The sequence below is a fragment of the Bombina bombina genome, chromosome 4, assembly GCF_027579735.1.
Source record: "Bombina bombina isolate aBomBom1 chromosome 4, aBomBom1.pri, whole genome shotgun sequence".
Taxonomy (NCBI): Eukaryota; Metazoa; Chordata; class Amphibia; order Anura; family Bombinatoridae; genus Bombina; species Bombina bombina.
Window position 1 is genome coordinate 574,764,030 of NC_069502.1, and position 24,397 is coordinate 574,788,426.

The 24,397-nt window shown below is 33.9% G+C and overlaps 1 protein-coding gene across 1 annotated transcript in view; it reads right to left on the bottom strand.

Annotated features, from left to right (window-relative positions):
• Positions 1-24,397, bottom strand: part of EPHA7 (EPH receptor A7) — a 380,959-nt gene that overhangs the window by 16,322 nt on the left and 340,240 nt on the right. The window contains exons 14-17 of the mRNA XM_053710553.1: positions 23,745-23,954; positions 20,603-20,752; positions 6,995-7,188; positions 3,706-3,861 (exon numbers count right to left, since the gene is read on the bottom strand). Coding sequence (XP_053566528.1) covers positions 3,706-3,861; positions 6,995-7,188; positions 20,603-20,752; positions 23,745-23,954 — 710 coding nt within the window. The remainder of the gene's footprint in view (positions 1-3,705; positions 3,862-6,994; positions 7,189-20,602; positions 20,753-23,744; positions 23,955-24,397) is intronic.

Here is a 24,397-nt window from a genome sequence, read left to right on the forward strand (position 1 = left end):
GTTGCACAGATTTGGTGGATCTAAGCCTGTATTTGTGGAAGTAGAATACATGTAGTTGACTAAATATGCATTGTGTTTAGTGTTTAAATGAAAAGGAAACCAAAGAAATGTTTATGTGTTTCAAATCAATAATGAAAACAATCTAAATAATCCCCATCCTATGTTACTGATTTACCTCTACCATTTAAATACATCTGGACCATGGAAGGCTAGAAAAAAATGTCTGAGAATACTTCATAGTAGAAGAATAATGCAGATTTATTTATAAAGATAAAATGAGTTTAGGGAAAAAAAGGTGCAAAATAGACAATAGAAAAAAATCTCAGATTGCTTTAGGAAACAATGTAGTATTAGAAACACACACAAACACAGATACATACACACACACACACATATATATATATATATATATATATATATATATATATATCAGAACTAACACCTGGTACTGATTGTAACATGTTCCGCATTAGTCATTGCTTGTAACTAAGCTAATTTATAGCAAAATATGTTTCTGTACAAGAACACAGACATATACAAAGAACTATCCACTCTACACATTAATGCACTGGTGTGTGAACACTTGCTCTACAAATGTCTTTATGTGAAATCAAGCTTGCCATCGTTTAACAGTTGTTTCAAAGTGCCCTGGATACCTTACTAAACTAAATAGGAATGTCTGCCGTGGGTTGAATTGTAGTATCTTTGGAAGAATCTGGTGTACATTTAAAATACATATATTACCATGAGTGTTTATTCTACATTGGAATGGTTAAGTTCTTGGAAAAACTATTTATGGCTAATAAGTAAGGAATGGAAATAATATTAAGATTACACATTCAGGGTATTATCAGAACTATATTATTCTACCAGTAGATTTGTATGATGTATTACACATTTTAATAAACAAAATTGTGCATAATATTGAGACCAGTTAAAAAGCAGTTTAGGTTGTATAAAACAATTGGGGAAAAAAATCCCAACATATTGGGCCAGATTACAAGTGGATCGGTATTTTGAGCTTCTGCTAGAGAGCTAACTCTGCTAGAATTAAGATTTTTGCGCTAGTTGAGTTGCGCTCGTGTTTCAAGTTGAAAGTAAACTGTTTTCGCTCTAGCGGTAACCTGACTAGCACAAAAATCCGGTTAGAATATTGTGTGCGTGTTCACGTATTCCCCCAAAGAAGTCAACGGAGAAAAAAAGTGGGAAAAAACACCCACTCTTGTGCAAACACAATCACATATTCTCAGTTGCGCTGACCCAACATGAAAATATTAATATTTCATATTCCAATATGCTTTACATAAAAGAATATGTTCTATTTATTCATAAATACATATTTCTACATATATCTGATATTTATACCTATATATATATATATACATATATATATATATATATATATATATATATAGATGATTATATATAGATATAGATATATACAGATATATATAGGAACATCTATTCATAAATACTTAGAACATATTCTGCTATGTGCAGAACATTGGAATGTGTAATATTTACAGTAAATACATAGTTAAAACCTTTATTAAAAACTAATATTGCATAAATATGTTTTTACATGTTTTCATCTACTTAAAGGCAAAAGGCTTTAATGCACTTATATATATATATATATATCTGTATATGTATACATATATATTTAGGAGTTTATATGTGCACATATATCTGTAAATACACATATACACATATAAATACATAAATAGATATGTACACATATATACATACATAGACATCTTTATACATGTATATGTATGCATCTCTATGTTAAAGCCCTTTCCCAGCTTTTTTTTTCTAACACCGGAGATCTCGTATCTTTGAGCCGTTATAACTTTTTGGTGCAATTTTTTTCTAACCATTTTTATTAGACAGTGTAATTATGAGTGTAAGTGTAGTTTTTAATGTATTTCTGATGTGTTTTGTGCAACTTTATATTTTTGCGAAACAGTTAACCACAGCTCTGAGATTGCGGTAATGACTCTATCAAATGATTGTGCTCCACTTCTAGCCCATTTTATACACATATAAACACATAAATATATATGTATATATACATATATATAAATATTTAAAAATTGCTTCCCAACGCTGCGTGACTTACCGCCTGCGCTGCGCTTGGTTCTTTGCCTTGTTTCATGGTATCAAAATGAGGTTCCCATTGGAGACTATAGAAGGATGCTCTTGTGACTTATGATTTGCGTGCGCTGGTATTAATGAGTGGAGCGCATAAGCATTAAAAGGTATATGGTATATGACAAGGTGTTTGACTGCAAAGGGCTATATTGTATATATATATATATATATATATATATATATACACATATGTCTAAATATGTGTTTGTATGTATATATGAGTGTACAGATGTGTTTAAGTATTTATGTGTTTTGCTGTGTATTTACTGTACATATCTAACATTTCAATGTTTTTCACATACAGGATAATTTATCTGTATATACCTTTACCTGTATATCTATTCCTATAGATATACAGTACATATAGATATCTATTTTACATTAACAGTATTATCAGATATATGTATATATATATATATATAAAATAATAAAAATTATAATTTTTTTACATGTAACATAGGAATGTAAAATATGTGTATTGTGCTTGCGTTTCGTGCTTTAGGTCGGGTTAGCACACATGAAGAATTGCTAACTTCAGTGTGCTTTATTGAAATATTAAATATAAAAAAAATATTAATCAAAATTATTACAAATTAATATACATACTGTATATATATATATATTCTATGGATTAATTAGAATTTTTTACAGTATGTATAATCATTTTTAATAAAACGCAAAGTGCAATACACATATTTTAAATTCCTATGATCATAGACAAAAAAAATATTTTTATTATTAAATGTATATTTCTATATATATATATATCAGTTAATGCTAATGTAAAAAAAGATATATATATATATGCAGGTAAAGGTATATACAGATATATAAGAACATTGGAATGAGAAATATGTATAACTCCTGTCGTTAGCTTTCGAGCTATAGGTGTTAGTTTTTTTCTTCTGCGCTCTCCATTGACTAGCGCACGTCAGGTTTAACGTGTGCACACACTTTTTACTGTAAACTTGTAATATGCATGCATCTCGACACATGAATAAAAATGATCTTCTACCAATGTTTGGGTTCAATTACATTTGTAATCTCGACCTAAATATTGCACAAATAACAACTGTGGAGCACAATGCTGTATTATATTCATTAAAAAAAACATTTTTATGCTCAGATATTCTGCTCTGGTGTTAAGGAAATTATAATAAAAGTGCAAGACCAATGGCTTAACTGCTCCTTATAGTTTCTCATTAACCATGTCCTTTACTTAAAGAGATGAAAAAGGAGGGGTCCAGAATAGAGAGTTCTTTATGAAATTGCATTTACCTTGCTTACCTCTAATTTGAAGTGTACTAAATTTTGACCAGCATACCAAATCTATTTCAACATGGCCAGGGCTAATAAAAATTGTGAAATACCATCCCAAAAAGACAGAACTGAAAGCAAATATCAGTGGAAAATCCAAGTATTTGCTAAAAAAAACAAAGCCTATGTAAACAGCATTCCAATATTTTTGAGCATTAAGACTAGAAATAAAAGAACTTGGATAAAATATTATTTTTTTCTGATCAAAGCTCAAATAATTATATTTTTACTTACTCAATAGTCATCCTGGCCACAGATTCAAGGTTATTGTACCCTGCGGAGGAGAACTTTTCCTTATATCTCTCCATCTTGATTGCTTCTAGCCACTCTCCAATTGAGCAGAACGAAGTAAAGTCTAGAGTATTCTGATCAAGAAGGGGGCTTATAGGTCTGAAATAAATAAGAAGTTATACTGAATGTTCATTCAATGTATATATCATAATACATAGCAAAATGTGTAATCAGGTTTAGTCTGACCATTATTAGAATATATTAACACCTTGTTTGCCGAAATTGATTTTCAATGGTCATACTCCATCTACCACTCTCTTATTTGGAGGAGCCAATCTGGATTTGTGTATAAAGATAACAGGACTTGCCACTGTCACATTATTAACACATTTTCCATTAGTTGGTTTCAGCATAAATGATAAGATATTCAACTGCAAATTAGAAATATATATATATATATATATATATAAAATGAAGTACACTGGAACCAGCACTCACTTCAATATTCACTTTATTTGTTTGATAAAGATTGGAGTAAGTGCTAGGTCCAGTGTACCTCATTAGATGTTTTTGCCTAAGCACCCTCGAGCTGTTGATTGGAGTGAGAGAGCACTTAACTATATAGGCACAGGTAATCAGTGCTTTACAAAAAGATCCATGTAAAATATATATAAGAATTGTTGTTGCAAAATGTATTTTTTTACTCACTTTTAATGTGCTGGAGAGCCACCATAACCCCTGACCTCTTCTTTACTGAGCCCCTTCTGCACTAATAGGAGGCTTAGCATGGCAGCTTCCAGGGCCTGCAATAAAGGAGAAGGTCCTTTAGCGCAGGCCCTGGGAGTCGCGACACTAAGCCTCCTATTAGTGCGGCTGGGACTCTGTGAATAAGAGGACCAGGTTAGCACTGCTCTCCTGTCTTTTTCCCCTATAGCTTTGGAACATTTACATTCATTCAGTCATTGTTTAGTTTAAAACTAAATAAATACTAAATAGTGCAGTCAACAAATTTTAATGAAAACAAAATTCACAGAACATTCGTTCAGAAAACTTTTTTTGTGGCTGCACATGTTTAATGTCAAGGTTGAATGTTGTGAGCTGCGTTAAAGTGACAGTCTACTTGAAAATTGTTATTGTTCAAAAAGATCGATTTTCTCTTTATTACCCATTTCCCAGTTTTGCATAACCAACACTGTTATATTAATATAATTTTACCTCTATGATAACCTGTATCTAAGCCCCTGCAGACTGCACGTTATCTCAGTGATTTTTACAATCTTGCAATTTAGTCAATCAGTGCTGGTTCTTGTATAACCATTATAATTCTCCACGGATGTGAGTACAATGCTATTTGTATGGCACACATGAAGTAGCAATGTCTAGCTGTTTGGCAAGATTTAAAAAGCTAATAAAAAGCACTGAGATAAGAGGCGGCCTGCAGGGACTTAGAAACAGCAAACTTAGAGGTTATATGATATATTAATATAACAATGATGGTAATGCAAAGCTGGGGAATTACAAAATTACATAACTAGTAAAAACGGTAGTTAAAGGGACAGTCTACTTGAAAATGTTTATTGTTTAAAAATATATTTTTGCATTCCCCAGTTTTGCATAAACCACACGGTTATATGAATATACATTTTTACCACTATGATTAGCTGTATCTAAACCACTGCAGACTGGCCCTTATCTCTTCTTTTTACATTCTTGCATTTTAGCCAATTTGTGCTGGTTCTTGTATAACCATTATTACTCTCCACAGGAGTGATCACAATGTTATTTATATGGCACTAGAGAGGTGCTTTAATTTTAGGACGAATGGCCATTAGTCATGAAAAACTGAATGAATGCACCAACGAAAATGAAGAAAGCAAAAAAATACTGAAGAAAATCATCAGTATTCATTTGTTTACTTTATTTTTTTTCTCTGAAACAAAATAAACTTGGTTGCACATGCTTATATGGCACACATAAACTAGCGCTGTCTGGCTATTGTGTAAGCTAATAAAAAGCACTGCTTACTGGGGCTTAGAAAAAGGCAAACTCAGGGGTTATAAAGTAAAATAATATAAAAATGTTGGTCTTGCAAAGCTGGAAAAATGGGTAGTAAAAGCACTATCTATCTTTTAAAACAAAACAAGTAGACTGTCCCTTTAACAATTGCATTCTAATGCTTTTTTTCAATTCTGTAAATTAAAATATATTTTATTAACGGGACTTTATAGTGCAAAATATGTTGTAGCTCAAGACCTGACACATTATAGGTGCTAACGAGCTATGACTCCTAAAATTCAAGTTCTGGCTTTAAAGTTTTTGTAAATTTTTTCATACAACTTTATATAAAATCATATCCTGACTGACTCTTATGAAAATGTATAGCTGGCCCCTCAGTGTTCTGGGTGATACCTGCCATGGCTTTTTTTTTTTACCACAGAAAAGCTTTTAAAGCCAGTTTACCATACTGATACATATGTTGTAAGTTTTGCCAGTGGCATGGGATGTGTACCCATTCCAGTTTGACAGTGTAGTCCACGTTCATGTTTCGTATATATCTAAGATAGACACAAATGGCTGTGGCACCCTTGCTTACATTTCAGTATGTTTGGTTGAAGGCTAGCAAGTATGGCTGTAGGTTAAAAACCCAGATATGAAGAGGCCTTGGTTTGGCACATGGGCCTATCACCTATATACATACTTAAATACCTCTTTGTATGTTAAATTTACTCTAAGGGACCGAATTATCAAGCACCGAATGGAGCTTGATGCCCCTTGTTTCCAGCGAGCCTTCAGAAGACCGCTGCTCCATAACTTGTCTGCCTGCTCTGAGGCAGCGGACAGAAATGAACCCGATCGTATACGATCGGGTTGATTGACACCCCCTGCTAGCGGCCAATTGGCCGCGAATCTGCAGGGGGCGGTATTGCACAAGCAGTTCACAAGAACTGCTAGTGCAATGATAAATGCAGACAGTGTATGTTGTCTGCATTTATCGGATGTGCAGTGGACATAATACGCTACATTGTATCATGTCCACTCGCACTTTGATAAATATGCCCCTAAGACCATTACTAATAGTATATAAGACATACTCCTTGTGCCAGTTTTGGGGGAATAAAAAGAAGTGGATAGCTATCAGATATTTAAAGATAAAACTAATGTAAGACAACAAGAAAAAAAACATAAGAAAAGACAAACTGCAAAGAGAATAAATTGTTTCCCCTCTTTCTGTATTGATGTAGCTTCATCAAATTTGTATTTCAAGTTTTATGCGGGATATGAGCGGACTCACCTATTGCAAGTTCCCATAGGAGTTTTCAGACTGTTGGGGTTCCTTATCATTTTGTCTAGAATACCAACTATTTGTTCAAACTTAGGCCTTTCTCCTCGCTCCTTTTGCCAGCAATCTAGCATCAGCTGATGAAGACCAGCAGGGCAATCCATTGGCGCAGGCAAACGGTAACCTTCTTCAATGGCTTTTATAACCTGTGGATACATCCATACTAATTAATCAAATACTATAAGAAAATACTTGTCTAATGTAATACCTTTTAGAATTTATTTTTCCTATCATTTTTTTTTAAAACGCCTAAATCAATAGTTTTAGTAGAACTTTCCATTTTCCTAAAATGTGCACATATGTAAGTTATTATAGTATCAGCAGATGCACATGGGTAAATTTTATAGAAGTGAAAAATGTTGCTAACAGGGTTGATTTTCATCTATAAATTTGGAAGTGGATAAAAATGTCTAAAAGGTATGCATAGACCATATACCCAAAAATATATATTTAAATATTTAAGTTCACTTAATACATTTTATATCCTTAAAGGGCCAGATAACAAGTGGAGCACAAATCTAGACCTACATTTTTGCTACTTAGAAGTAGGATTTTTGCACTCGTTGGGTTGTGATCGTATTATTTATGAGTTGAAAGTAAACTATTTTTGATCTAGCAGTAACCTAACTAACGAAAAAATCTGAAGTTAGAATATCATGTGCACATTCACGTATTCCCCCATAGAAGTCAATGGAGAAAACTGTCACGCAAACACCATTGCATATTCTCATTTGCTCTAACTAGACATGAACATATGAATATTTCACATTACAATGTTCTGCACAAAACAGAAAATGTTTGATTTATTTATAAATAAATACACAGTATCAGACCTTATATAGTAAAATACACCGGTGTATAATTGAATATGTAATCTAAACCCATGGGTCTAAGCTATTCCTAAGTTATGCATAACAAATGTCTAATAGATAGAAATACAGACATCAGTGAACAATATTGCTATCATGCAAAACAGCAAAGATCATATATAGTTGGTTTCAACACACTTAGTGTACATATTTATACAACGCTCCATATTGCTAATTAGAATTAGATCCTGAGAGCATATGCACAGTCCCAAGTATGCTTAGTGTATCAACATGTGAAAAAGCAGTTCCATGATAAAGCAGGGATGAAAATTAGGCACACAATCTCATATTAGCGATCCTATGCAAAGACTTTGCAAATAGCGTTAGTAGTTATAAGTTAGAGTCAGACGACAGAGCACATTCAAAAGTGCATAAGCGGACAAAAAGAGATCAATTAGTCAGCATAGCGTCCATAAATTGAATGAACAAGAGACCGGGTTTTTCAAGGCTAAACCGCCTACAGCTCACAAGACCATAATGTGTAGTTCACAAGACGATTCCACGGTCAGAGCTGCCCCTCCGTCTCCCTGTCAGGACAAGCTGTATGTTCCACTCAAATTCACCTGTTCCAACAACACAGGCCGATATCCTCCAAGGCTGGCGTCCCACGCCTCAATAACACAGAGGCGTGGGTTTCACACTACACGCGTTTCACCCTTTGAAATTAGAGTAGGGCTTTCTCAAGTGTCATAGTGTTATTTTCGTATTGGTAACTTTATATAGCCATCTCATAATTGGTTCCGGTGAAATATGTTACATTGAATTGCTCATTATACTCACAAAATTCATTACGATTATTTACAAAACATCTCGAGTGAAAATCTATAGGTATATGCATGCATAATATCCAAAACTAAGAGAGTGGGAATTAAAACAAAATATATTATCCTAACACAAATCTAATCAATGCAGGTACATTAATACAATACAGTCGATGGTGCAGTTCACCCATATGCTATTTATTTTCCATATCTGAAGCTAGTGCAAATACAGCACATATACATATATATGTGTAACTTGAAGTTTATTAGTCATTTTGAAATTGAAAGATTGCAAAGGAGAGCATTACTTTAAGGTTATTTAACTTAAGAAGGGAGCATAGTTAATTTCCTCATTTAAACCATTGGGTTTTAAAGAATCTAAATTATATATCCATTTGCACTCTGCCTTCAATAACAACTGATCAATGTCTCCCCCTCTGTCTTTTAGGTCAATCAGCTCTAAGCCCATCCATCTTAAATCTGTATCTAAACTATTGTGGTGCTCCTGAAAATGACGAGCAATTCCACTAGTTTTAATATTTTCATTCAAAATATCTCTCCTATGCTCTTTTATTCCTTCATGCAATTCCCTATAGGTTTTACCTATATAGAATTTGGGACAAGTGCAAGTTACCATATATACTACTCCAATACTTTTACATGTTATATGCCCTTTAACTTTGAAACTTCTTCCTTCCAGATTAACAATTTTATCCCCTTTAAGCATAAATTTACAGATAATGCATGTTCTGCATATAAAAGATCCATTCTCTTTTTTTCTTTTTAGCTAACCCATTTTCATTTAAATTTTGTATTTACAAAGTGACTAGCCACAAGTTTATCTTTCAGTGATGGAGCTTTTTTTGCTGTTAATGACGTATATTCACCCACAATTTCTTTTACATCTAAATCTAAGGTGAGAAGGTTCCAATGTTTTTTTAAAATAGCTTTTATGTCCTGCCATCTATCATTGTAAACTGAAGTGTATCTCACTATCGACTTTTTGTATTCTTTATCCTTATATAGTAAAGATTCTCTATCAGATGCTTTAGCTCTTTTATACCCCTCCTTGATACATTTATTAGGGTAACCTCTTGCTATAAATCTTTTTGTTTGATCCACCACCTGAAATTTGAATCCTGAAACCTTCGCGAAAAAACCCTTATCACTTGGGCACGAACGTTTGCACTTCACTCATAATCTAGCCCAAAATGTTTGCTACCACCTGCTTTGCTGATGAAATTCACCAATTTTAAAAACACAATTAATAAATAAGTAAAAAATCTGCTTTACATAAAAACATTATTATAGCTTTAGAAATGGTCATTGTTTTATGACACTGCTGTTGATTTTCCTGTTTAAATATGCACATTTTTTGCTAATGTTTTGAAAGTCCCTTGGATTGCTGCTTCAGCAAAATCAACATTTTATTATTATTTTTTTTTTTTTTTAAATAATTTTTATTTGTTTTAACAAGTATAACACTGACTGGGGACTCGCAGGTCCCCTACACATTATAGTACATACCATGTCATAAAGTACTAGAGTAGAAAATTAGAAAAGGTACAACTGAAGCATTGAAGTATCAGAGGTAGAAGTCGGTACATTTCTGAGAAATTATCAATGGAGGGTGGGGGAGGGGAAGGGGGGCTCATCTATATGGGTGGGGAAGGTGGGGGGGGGGAAGCACCTATCGGGAGTCATCTGAGGCAGAGGATACGTGCGTTCTTATACCCTGACCTGGGGGAGCCATGTGGTGTCGTGTGTGTCCGTCCAGTCAGCCCAAACCATCTCAAAAAGGTCACTTCTGTCCAGACTATAGAAAATGTCTCTTTCCATAGCGTGTAGGTAGGCCATATTCCTAAGAATATCAGCCCAGCAAGGGGGAGAAGCTTTCTTCCAGCATCTAGCAATACTAGTTTTAACTGATGACAGGAGATAAACACAAAAGATCTGCTGATGTTTAGGGAGGACGTGCAAGTTTAGGTGTAGAAGTGCTGTGGCAGGGCTTTTGGGCAAGTGAATCTTGAGAGTAGATAGAGTGCGGAAGCATAAGTTCCACAGATGAGACAACCTGGGGCATTCCCACCAAATGTGGAGCATGCTTCCCTGGGAACCGCAGTCCCTCCAACATTGTGGAGAAGACGTCGGAAACATCTTGGCTAACCGCACTGGGACCAGATACCATTGAGAAATGACTTTATAGTGTGTTTCAAACATTGTCACACAATGCAAAGATTTTTTGGTTAGGGTAAGGGACCCCTGCCAGGCGTTAGCCGAAATTCGAGTGTGCAGGATAGTATCCCACTTACGCAAATGCGGAGCCAGGTCTGGGGGCACCGTACCCTCTAGCAGACAATAATGTCTCGAAAGGGGCTTGTGGAGTCTACGCCCACCCTTCCACATAGATTCCCATGGGGTAAGTTGACGCGTAGTGGAGGGGGAAAACCCCCAGCTAGAGAGGAAACTCTTAATCCTAGTAAGTTCGAAGTGGAGATAGGGCGGGATATCCTCACCCAGTCTGTCCTTAGACAACGAGAAATAACCGTCCCCACTAGTCTCAGACCAGAGGTCTGAAACTTGTTTCACACCTATCCTAGCCCACGCGTTGGGGTGTGTTTCAGGGAGGCCTGTAAAGAGGCCTGGGATAGAAGTGATCGGGGAAGGATGCGGCGCGATCAGCTTGCGGTGCCGGATCTTATCCCAAATTGCCAGGCACTCCACGACTACATAATTGTGTATGTTCAAGGTTCTACGACTATGGACCGGGGTCCAAATTAGGTCCTTTAAGTAGATATCGAAGGGCAATGAAGCTTGTTCAATATCTCTCCACCTGTCTTGAGAGTGTAGTACTCCCCACTGAGAGATATGCGTGAGCATGGCTCCCTCATAGTACTTTACTATGGATGGGGAGGCCAGTCCCCCCAACTGGACTGGGAACTGGAGGGTTTTATGGGCTATTCTGGGGGTTTTGTTCTGCCAAATAAATTTGGTGCACTCGCTTTGGAATTGTAGCAGAAGGTGGGTGGGAGGCATCTAAACAGATAGGTGAGCCGCGGGAGGAACGACATCTTAAGAGAGGCTATGCGGCCCATCCAAGAAATGCTCTTGTGATCCCAGACATTTTTTAACGCTCGCAAATCTGCCAGTAGGGGCAAAAAGTTATCCTTGACCATCTGCTTCAGGTAGTTAGATATTTTAACTCCAAGATGAGTGATCCATTTACTAGACCATTTGAAGTCGAATTGCCTTTGGAGGGCTGAGACATAGCTTTGGGGGAAACCCCACCAGTAGATTTCTGTTTTAGGGGCGTTAAGTTTGTAAAAGGAGAGAGAGCCAAAGGACTCTAATATTTCCAGGAGTCTAGGGATTGTGCGAAGAGGGTCTGCAGAGAACACCGTCACATCGTCAGCAAACAAGGCGATGTTATGTTTAGAGCCCGAGAGTGTAATACCCTCCAAATCTTTGTTGGTGCGTATTGTTTCTGCTAGTGGCTCAATTGCCAGAGCGAACAGGAGTGGAGAGAGAGGGCAGCCCTGCCTCGTGCCATTACAGATGGGGAATGAAGTTGAATGGAACCCCATCCCCCTAACTGTTGCCGTGGGGTTGGAATATAGAGCATGGATCGCGAGGCGTATGTCAGAGGGAAATTTGAAAGCATCAAGAGTCTCCCAGGACATTTTATTATTATTATTATTATTATTAAAATTATTAATATAATTTGTTTATAAAGTGCCCACATATTACGCAGAACTTTAACATCAAGTTTACACTTATGGGGTGCAATAAACATGAGACATATACATAAATCGTATGTAAACAGTTAAAGGGATATGAAACCCAAATTTTTCTTTTATGATTAAAATTGCATGCTCTTATTTACTCCTATTATCAATTTTTATTCGTTCTGTTGATATCTTTATTTGTAAAGTAGCAATGTAAGCTTAGGAGCCGGACAATTTTTACTTAAGCACCTGGGTAGTGCTTGCTGATAGGTGGCAAAATGTAGCCACCAATCAGCAAACGCTATCCAGGATGCGGAACCAAAAATGGGCCAGGTCCTAAGTTTATATTCCTGCTTTTTCAAATACAGATACCAAGAGAATGAAGAAAAATTGATAATAGCAGTAAATTAGAAAATTGCTTACAATTGCATGCTCTATCTGAATATGAAAGAAAAAAAATTGAGTTTCATATCCCTTTAAGGAGTACAATAATCAGAAGACAAATACATAAATCATAAGAGTAGAGGGCCCTGCCCTTGAGTCACTGTAAGCTGTAAACCATCTTTACATAAAATGATCGACAGAACAGGTGAATTTGTAAGTTTACATTCTTAATAAAGTACATGGGGAAGTTGAGGGAGAGTAGTAGAGACATCCTAGTCTCAGTAAGTTGTATGAATGCTTTAACAGATATGTTTTTAACGAACTCTTAAAGTTAAGGATGAGGAACATGGCACAGGTATTCATGATGTATTGCAGTGAGGACACTTAGTATCTTGGGAGACCAGAGAAGACAGAATTTTGAGGTAAAAAAGATCAAGTCATGGTACCAAGGAAATATGCAACAATTTGTAGGGTTGGTTAGTGCAGCCAATCATCTATGGGGCTCTATTGAGAGTTCATTTGAGCTGCTACTAGGAAGACTCTATGCTAAGTTCACTGCTAATATATGTATATATATATATATATATATATATATATATATTTAATTTATTTTTTTGCTATATACTTAAGTGTCAATATATTTGTTTCCTAGGAGCAACAGAAAAACAATACTACTATACAAGGTAATGGAAAATGTTGCATTTTACTATACTTCCATTTAAGCTTGAGCATTGTGAAAAATATCTACCTGTATAACATGCCCACAATTTTGTCAAATTCCAAACCTGGATGTGCATTTTGGTTGTTGTTCAAACAACAGCAATAAAATAATATAATTATATTTATAATTAACTACAATGAAGGTAGATAATTCTTACTGCATTTAAGAGGCCCTGAGCTCGCTACAGATGCTAGGCAAGCTCTGCTAGGTACCAACTTAGAAATAAAAAAGATTATGAGGAGCGCTCAAAATGGCTAAAGACAAATAGCTTTTATTTTACCACAAACAATAAAAATTTAAATTTAAAACCAGAGTGCGCACTCTATACACAATTACACTGTATTAAAATTCTACACATTGAATCAATTTTGTTCCCTTTCGTAGTATCCGCAACTGAAACACTTTGTATTAAAAGCAATTTTCACACAATTCCTTTAAAACACGTGTTTTCTCTATTGGCCAATAGGATGTCCTGAATATCGTTACTTTTAGATTCAAAATGTAACGGTTTTAACCAATCAAACAATGTGTCCCAAATATATGTAAGTCTTTTGTATTATAATTAAATCTCCCAGATAATACTTAGGTTTTCTTTTTTACCTTTATCTTCTTAACGTTTATATTTGTACTATAAGCTCTGCTAGGTAACCATATAGAAAAAAGGAAGGGAAGATGCAGACACTTTTCATTAAAGTTATGGTAAACTCTCCCTTTTATAAATATATATGGAATGATAGTGATATTTTAAATGGAGTTTCTTTCAAAAGTTGTAACGAAGATGCGCTATAACTTGCTTTTTAATATAGTTATGAGATTCAGATATCCCAAGCTCCACTGCCCACTTCAAAAGTAAATTTTTCTGTGACCTAATGGTTGGAATTGTTCTCCAATCAGTGCTCTCCCCATATGGCACTTTTGTTGTAGCTAGAGCGCTGATTGGGGAATAATTAAAACCATTAGCTCACAGAAAATTTTAATTTTGAAGTGGGAGCCGGAGCATGGGGTATTTGAATTTTATTTCTAAATTAAAAAGTAACAGTCTGATTTTAAAAAGAGGAGAGTTTACCATCACCCCCCTAACTAATTTTGCCCCTGAATGCATCAAACATTATCACATGAATCTAATGGCTCTGGGCCTTAGAGAGCCAGGTAAGGATACATGTAATGCAGGGTGAGCTAATTGGTCATTTTTTTCTTGTTGATGTTTAATTTAAAGCAGAGTATTTAGAATTGGTAACAGGACTGTGGAATTTAAGTTCTTTCTTGGGGCATTCTCATATGTTAAGGATCATTGGGAGGTATGCTACTGCAGCAAAAACAATTCACAAGAACAGTACTGAACAAAGCTAATCATTTCAGTAAAGGATGCTTTACTAGACTGGCTGAAAGGGCCACCCCTTTAAACCAGATGCCGTTCAAATGCAAATCTACCAGCAATCTTAGCATTAGTGTTAACATTGAGGGAAACATTTTTTTATTTTTTTTTTGCAGAAAGGATAATCCTAAAAAAAAGAAGATATTGATTTGGACACTTTTGGTCTAAACAGATGAAGTAACAGTTAAAAGGTATTGGACTAGGGTCCTCATTTCTATATCTTAAAAAGACATAAAAGTCCAAAAAAATAATGCCCGAATATATTAGAGTGTCTTATTTCACTATTGCTTGCATATAATTATGTGTTTAACCACTGCAAAGCGATTAAACACATAGGTCCCGATGATCAAAACTTTGCAGGACCAGATGTGAAAAATTACATTGACACTTGCAGGGGCTGCCTTCAGGGAATTATTGTATACATCTATACATATGTTTTTCTATTAGGCTGATTGGGTAAGTGTTTTGCATATTACGACTCAATCTTGCCAACTTTCAGTTTGCAAGGAAAAACAGAGAGATCTGGAGGGGAAAAATGTTTAGAGAATATGCTGTACCTGACTGAGAAATTTTCAGCTACATGCATGGAATTCCCCTATTCAGCACACTAGCAGAGGCGGCAACAAACAATGCTCTTTAAATTTCATATTAAAAAAAAATTCACAGTGTTTTTTGCAGTTTTATTACAATTTCTACTGCGCACCTTAAATAGTTTTCCTCCGTGTGCATATTTTTTTTGCAGAACAGTTACAATTTGAATTGTGTTTAAATAATACAAGTTTTACTGCATATCTTTATGTAAATATTTAATTTATTTGTTTTATATGATTTTTAAATTATTTTTTGTGAGCCCTTTTATAACGTATGCCTTGCCTTCAAATACTGAAAAGTGAGGAATATCCCTTTGCAAGACACAATGTTCTCAAGGTAAAAAATACCTTTAAAGAATTAGAACAGGGTCTTTATTTATTTGAATATCTCACAAGCAGAGATCATCAGCTTCACAGCAGTAATGAGCTACTGGGAGTTAGCTGAACTCATCTTGTGCACCAATGACAAGAGACAGATATGTCCAGCTACCATCAGCTAGCCCCAAGTAGTGAATTGCTGCTGCAGGGGATATGTACATTTGCTTTTCAACAAAGAAATCCAAGAAAACAATGTACATTTGATAAAAGAAGGGAATTTATAAGTGCCTTAAAATTACAGTGAATTTAATTAAAAGTGTCTTAAAAGTGCATGTTCTATCTGTTTTATAAAATATTCATTTTGACTTTTATGTTCCTTTAAACAAAAGGCATTTTTGTTGACATAACCTCTATTCGCTGCTTGAAATATGTTACAATTGATATGCCCCATTAAAATAAAAATACAGAAAAAATAGTGTAGATTAGACATATTGTTACAAATAGTATTTAATGGTTTAATTTAAATTGTGGGATCCAATAGTATTTAAACTGAATTACCTTATAAACACAAACATTAATCAGAGAAATAGCGATCAATAATAAGTTGTGAAAATATTGAGATAGAAAATGGATTTGAGTACTCATTTCTATATCCTAAACATGCTTTATGTATTGTAATTATGTCTATTTACTGCATGAATCATATTACAAATAATTATATGCCCCATTGAAAAGAAAATACATAAAAAATAATAGTCTAGACGAGATACAATGATGCTAATAGCATTTAAAGGGTTATTAAACACTTTGAGATGGTAATATAAAATAATAAATAATATGTATAAAAAAAAATCTGCAATATAACGTAATTATTTATTTTGACCCCCTTTCATGTAATTCTTTTCTGAAATTATGAGCATTTCAGTTCCTGTTAGAAATGGAAGTGCAGAGCACTGTTATATTCCACACAGTTATTAGCTGCACACTCTAGTGATCTATTTAGAACTACTGTCCCTAATTGGCCACAGAAGAGAATGTAACCTAAGTTATAACATGGCAGCTCCTATTGTTTTATAGACATTAAAACTTTAAACTTAATTTATCACTATTTAAATAAAAAAATTACAATTTTAAAAATACATCTATGTTATTTACAGACTTATCTTTTCTTTGAATACATCATTCTATCCAGCCTTTATTTAGGGCCAGACTATGGGGCCAATTACCATGCTGCCTTCAGGTTATATCGGATCATATCCGCCCGCACATTGATAAATGGGCCCCTATGAGTCGAGTGCAAAAATGCCCTTTTGTGAGCTCGATATTTGCGCTCCACTCAGTAATATTGGCACAAGCAAATGTGCGCTGGTATTACTAGTTCAGCTTTGCGTTCACAAGAGGGCGCTTCCATAGGCTCCAATGGGAGCCTCATTCTGATGCCATGAGATATGGCAGAGAACCTAGCACAGTGAAGGGGGTAAGTCGCGCTGTGATGGGCAGCACATTTTAAATATATATGTATTTTATATATACATATATAGTTATGTGTTTATATGTGTATATATACAGTACATATTAACACATAAATATATATGTATTTTATATATACATATATAGTTATGTGTTTATATGTGTATATATACAGTACATATTAACACATAAATATATATGTATTTTATATATACATATATATTTATGGGTTTATATGTGTATATATACAGTACATATTAACACATAAATATATATGTATTTTATATATACATATATATTTATGTGTTTGTATATATTTATGGGTTTATATGTGTATATATACAGTACATATTAATACATAAATATATATGTATTTTTTCAGCATATACATATTTATTTGTAGTAATATAACACAATCCCCATAGACCGCAATTTAAAGGCACTTTTCATTGCTGTTTTTTTGTCTAACATCCCACATCTGCATACTTCAACACCTTAAAACTGCTGTGTGCAGTTATATTTTATTAAAATAAAGATACTGACATATTTTAATCTTAAAAAGGAAGAAACACTTTATTTTAGGGGCAAGTGGGGGACATTTTTAAAATTACCTCTGGTTAATTTTCGGAGCACTAATTGCTACCTCGAGCTTGTTGTAGCATTAACCAGCCATTTGTAATAGCTGGTTATTTATTGTGTGCGCATAAATTAGCACTCCACTTGTAATCTAGCCCTTAGGGGTCGATTTATCACAGCCCGAATGGGGCCATATACACCTGTTTCCGCACAAAACCTCCAGGCTCGCCGGAAACAGGAGTTAAGAAGCAGTGGTCTTAAGACCGCTGCTCCTTAACTCGTGCTCCACCTCTGAGGCAGCGGACAGCAATCCGCCCGATCGGATACAATCTAGTTGATTGACATCCTCTGCTAGCAGTCGCGAATCTGCCGCAAATTGGTCGCAAATCTGCAGGGGGCAGCATTGCACAACCATTTCCCTAAAAATGCTTGAGCAATGATAAATGCAGACAGTATATGCACTTTGATAAATCGACCACTATGTGTTTAATATCCCTTTAAAATAGGAAAATATGTAAAAGGTTCAAATTAAACTGTGGGAATTTAGGCTGAATATTGTACAGAGAAAGAATGACTAATAATAAATTGTAAAAATACTTTGATAGAAAATGTTATATTTCACTCACATTTCAATTCCACAGTAGAGACAACCTGTATAATACATCTCAATAACACAGGTGCGGAACACATACCAACTTCAAAGAGAAAAAAACTTTATTATTTTTCTGAGTCAACAGAATTTATTTTCAAAAATGATTGTTTAATATACTACTTTGATAACATAAAGCCAGTACTTTATTACATTTTATTATAAATAAAATATGCAACTAGATTATACAAATAATTACACTTTTTTATTTTTTTAACAATTGTTGTTTATTTTTAAAGATGAATTAACTTGCTGGTATGTTGAATCAATTCCTTTTTTTTTCTAAGTAGGATCAGAAATAAATACATTTATCCTGCTAAAGAAAAAAACCAATAGAAACTGTGAGAAACAGAATTATTTTGTTATGATAAAATGCTCCAAGCTATATAACTAGGAAGAGCTATTTAAATAAGATTCCACATTCGCAGAGCTGTTAAATTAACATAAAAGTTAGGGGAAGAAAATGAAATGCTGACCTACACTGACAATAGAGCCAAAAATATGACCTTTTTCAAAGTGATGAAGGAAGATAGAACAAAAATTATAAAAGTGTTAGCAGATATTTTCACGGCCTTTCTTACCTCAGGAGAACTCCCATATGATTAAAGTATCTGCAGTGGTGACATTATTAAAAAAAGTCATTGGGGATTTATAGCTTGCTTGATATCTATTAGAAAACTATATCCCAAGTTGTCGAAAATGAATTAACCAATGTGTCCTACAATATATATAGTAATATTATACCAAAATAGGATGTCATTTCTGAAAATGTATCACTATAGCTATCTGATAGCTCTTTTTTACTAAAATATGGATTTATAATTAGACATTTTTTTCAATGCTGTCAAATTGGAATGGAACATTTGAAAGCCGGGTTGTCAATTTTAGACGCAAGATAAGAAATGATTGAAATTATTATTTTTTTTATTTTTTTTTGGAGCCTGAGTCATGATTTGAATGATTCTTTTGCATCTCTCTGTAGTGTATATGCCGCTCCAGGACATATACAAATGAGAAACCATTAACTATGCTAGTTAAACAGTAAATGGCAAACTATACTTTGTAAGTTCTTGATTCACTGTAAAGCAGATGTAACTTTACAGCAATTTTATATTCTTGTCAGAGAACTTTATGTTTGTTGGTATTGGTAATACTGAAGGAAAGTGTCAAAGAAATAAAACTTTACTGTGCATCTAGGGAATGTAAATATTTTTCTTTCTCATCCCGAAGGATTTGTTTGCACATATTTTGACAGTCCATGAAATCTTTGACATTGAACCCTGTCAAATGTTAACAATGTTGCACTCTGGAAAACTGGATCATCACTTCAATTTTAAGCTTTCATATTTTTTTTTTAGATTTGTGATTCATGGCTAAACGCTACCTCAAAATAAAGATATCAACAACTTTACTGTATATAATGTAAAAACGTTTATATAGTCAATGAATGTGTGGAGTGAAAAAAATATATATACAAAACTAGAATATATTTAAAGGGCCATAATACCCAAATGTTTAAACACTTGAAAGTGATGCAGCATAGCTGTAAAAAGCTGATTAGAAAATATCACCTGAACATCTCTATGTAAAAAAGAAAGATATTTTACCTCAAAAGTTCCTCAGTAGCCACCTCCCATTGTAAAGGATTTCTAAGCAGCATTTTAGTGTGTTTGTCCTGGGACATCTGAAGGGACTAGCATCGTGCACTCTCATATTATTTCACCAATCAGGTAAAGGAAGCTTACTATGAAATCTCATGAGAGTTAAGTCAAATCTCATGAGATCACAGTAAGAGTTCATGACCTCAGCACTGCTGATGCTGATTGGCTGCTGTTCATTTCTTCATTTTTTAAATTTGTTTACCTGCAGCTGGGAGCAGCTGAGTATAACTTTTTACACAGAACTTACTCTGCTGAGCTGAGGAGATTGTGAGGTAAAATATCTTCCTTTTTTACATAGAGAAGCTCAGGTGATATTTTCCTGTCAGCTTTTTACAGTTATACTGCATCAGTTTCAAGTGATTTAGCATATGAGTATTATGTCCCTTTAAATAAAATTGTAATATATGTATATACATACCATGGTAGTTTTTTTTTAAAAAAGAGATAAAAAGATAACTTACATCCTGGTTTGACATATCCCAGTAAGGCCTTTCTCCATAGGACATTACTTCCCACATCACAATTCCGTAACTCCACACATCGCTTGCTGAGGTAAACTTGCGATATTGGATAGCTTCTGGTGCTGTCCATCTTACAGGAATCTTTCCCCCCTAAAGCATAGAAAGCATTTAGTAACAATTCAGGAATTTAAGTTTAATGAATTTTAATAAACTTTAATAGTGGTATAAATAGTTTGGAACTTTAGTCTCTACATAATAATAATACAAAAGTTTAACAGAGCAGTGCTCTGTATTATGATTTAATGATAGATTTATTATTACATTTTAAAGTGTTTACAGGGACAGTAAACCCATAAGATTAAATATAATGGGCCAGATTATAAGTGGAGCGCAAAATATCGCTTCCATGAAAGTCATATTTGCGCTGTACTTTGAAATACCAGCGCAAAAACATGTGAGGTACAATGCAAACACAACCTCATGTTCACATTGCATGGAAGCATTGTGCTCACAAGAGTGCGCTTCCAAAGGCTCCAACGGGAGCCTCATTTTCATGCCGTGAAACACGGCATGAGAACTAGCCCAGCGAAGGGTGTAAGTCACGCAGCGATGGGCAGCAATTTTAAATATAAATGTATATGAATACATACATACATATTTATGTGTTAATATGTGTATAAACACATAAATATATATGCATATAAGAACACATAGTTCCCGTAGACCACAATGTAAATGCACTTTTCAGTGCCGTCTTTTTTCTAACACCCCTGACCCGCTCACTTTACACATAAATACTGCTTCACGCAATTATCACATTTTCCTCATTCTCTTGGTATCTTTATTTGAAAAGCAAGAATGTAAGTTTAGATGCAGACCCATTTTTGGTGAACAACCTGGGTTGTTCTTACTGATTGGTGGATAAATTCACCCACCAATAAACAAGTGCTATCGAGTAGTCTGAAACAAAAAATATCTTAGATGCCTTTTTCACCTTTTTCAAATAAAGATAGCAAGAGAACAAAGAAAAATTGATAATAGGAGTAAATTAGAAAGTTGCTTAAAATTGCATGCTCTATCTGAATCACGAAAGAAAAAATTTGGGTTCAGTGTCCCTTTAAGTTAGGGGCAATAGGGTCACATTTTTAAAATTAACCAGAGGTCTGACCTCTGGTTAATTTTCAGAGTACTAATTGCTACTGCAAGTTTGCACTAGCAATAACCATCCACTTGTAATGTAATAAATTAGCACTCCACTTGTAATGTAATAAATTAGCACTCCACTTGTAATCTAAGCCAAATGTTTAGTTATGCGTAAGTAAACAACTTAACAATATACTTTTTGTACAATTGTTATTTTATTTTATTTAAAAATGTGACTTTTCTCATTTTCAGAGCTGAAAATGCACCCTACAGACTTCTCAAGGCTAACCATGCTTCATAAATGTCCCTATTTAGCTTTAGCAGAAAACAACTGAAAAACTATGTGCTTTATTCTAACACAAGTATGGTGGTTAGCCTTTTCAACTATGGACTCAAACCCATAATGGCTCCTCCAAAAAAGGCAAGTGGTGGGTGGAGTTTGGCTACTGAAAAACAATTGTAACAAACAAGATGTTAATTTGTTTATAAAAATGTTTAGATAAATGTCTTGTAATAACAAAGTATTTAACGCCCCTTTAAGTTGTTGTTATTCATACTTTTTTGTTTAAAAATATTTTGTTTAAAATGATTTTAATTTAATGACATAGATATATTATGTTTAAAATGATTTTAATTTAATGACATAGATATATTTTGTTTATAATGATTTTAATTTAATGACATAGATATATTTTGTTTATAATGATTTGCACATATTTTTGGGAGGTTAAAGTAAAGAAATATTAATTGGACATTCTAATGCAAAACATTGCATGCTCCAACTCAATAGAACATTTTGGGCTAGATTACGAGTGGAGCACAAATATTTGCGCCGGAGTGATATGGGGTGTATCGCAAAGGTTTATGCTCATCGAGATTACCGCTCATATCACGAGTTTAAAGTAAATGTGATCATGTGAGCACAATTGCGATTTACACTGGAATGATTACTGCGACTTCAGAGCTATGGTTTACTGTTTCGCAAAACATAAAAGTTGCACAAAACACATCAAAAATACATTACAAAGTACAGTTACACTCATAATAAAATTGTGTAATAAAAAATAAATATTGCACACAAAAGGGCTCAATGATATGAGATCTCAGGTGTTGGAAAAAAAGACAGGTAAAGGGCATTAACATTGAGATTCATACAGATACATGTCTAACGATGGATATGCATGTATATATAAATGTCTATATATGTCTACATATGTATTTATATATTTATATGTGTATATATGTATTTGCAGACATATATACACAAATAAACATATGTATACATATATAGACATACAGGAGTGCATCGGAATTCTTTGCCGTTAATAGATGAAAACATGAAAAAACATTTATGCAATACTCATATTTAATAAAATAAAAACTATGTATTTACTGTAAATATTTTACATTCCAATGTTCTTTACATAGCAGAATATGTTCTATGTATTTATAAATATATATATATAACAAGAGTAATGCATTGAGTTGACAAGCTTTCGGGAAAATAACTTCCTTTTTCAAGTCTGAAAAGGAAGAATTCTTCCTAAAGCTTGTCAACTTATAAATGTATAGTTAGTCCAATAAAAAATTATCATTCCTCAATGCAATAATCTTGGAATTTTTATATCTAAATCTCTGTACTAACACGGCTACTCCAATCAACGTATATATATATATATATATATATATATATAGGTATAGATATATATTGCACCAAAATAACATCAGATATATGTAGAAATATGTATTTATGGATAAATAAAACATATTCTGCTATGTAAAGAACATTGGAATACAAAATATTCATATTTTCATATCTTGTGCATGTTTGAGCTCAAGTAACTTTGTATTACATATATTCACTTGCTGATAGTGATAACAGATGTTATTGAGGAGAAGGTAGCTTGCACATACCTGAAAACAAGTTTATCTTTAAACATAGCGTTTATACAACATTTCTTAATACACAGTATTACATGAAAATCCAATAGAAACTCACTGTTGTAGTATATACAGCATCAGGATCATCATCTATTACTCTGGACAGTCCAAAGTCAGATACTTTGCAAACAAGGTTGCTGTTGACAAGAATGTTGCGTGCAGCAAGGTCCCTGTGCACATATCCCATGTCAGCTAAGTACCTCATTCCTGCTGCAATTCCTCTTAACATTCCAACCAGCTGAATGACTGTGAATTGGCCATCATGTTTCTAAAAGGAGAAAACACTGATATTTGTAGAAACCTTTCTCATGACACTGAATAATTACTAAAAATACAAAAAAATTATGTATTTGTGAGGTAAGAACTTTTTCAAACATGGGAGTATGGTCCAATCTTTTTGAATGTACCTTTCAGAAGAATCATAGCTGCTGACAACTACATACTAATTCCTTCAAAGCACTTTTGTTTGAACATCTTTTGCAAAGATACAGCAGTGATATTTTGGACATATCTGTATTTCCATTATTCAAATCGGGGGAAATGTGGAAAAAGCTAGATATAACGCATTTTATCGCCTTTTCGCACACTAATATAGAAACAAAACATAAAAATAAAATGGCAGCACAGGATGACATAAATAATTGTCATTCTAAAAAAAATGACAACCACAACAAATAGGCTGGCCAGAAAGTGACCTTGAAATGCGTTGTA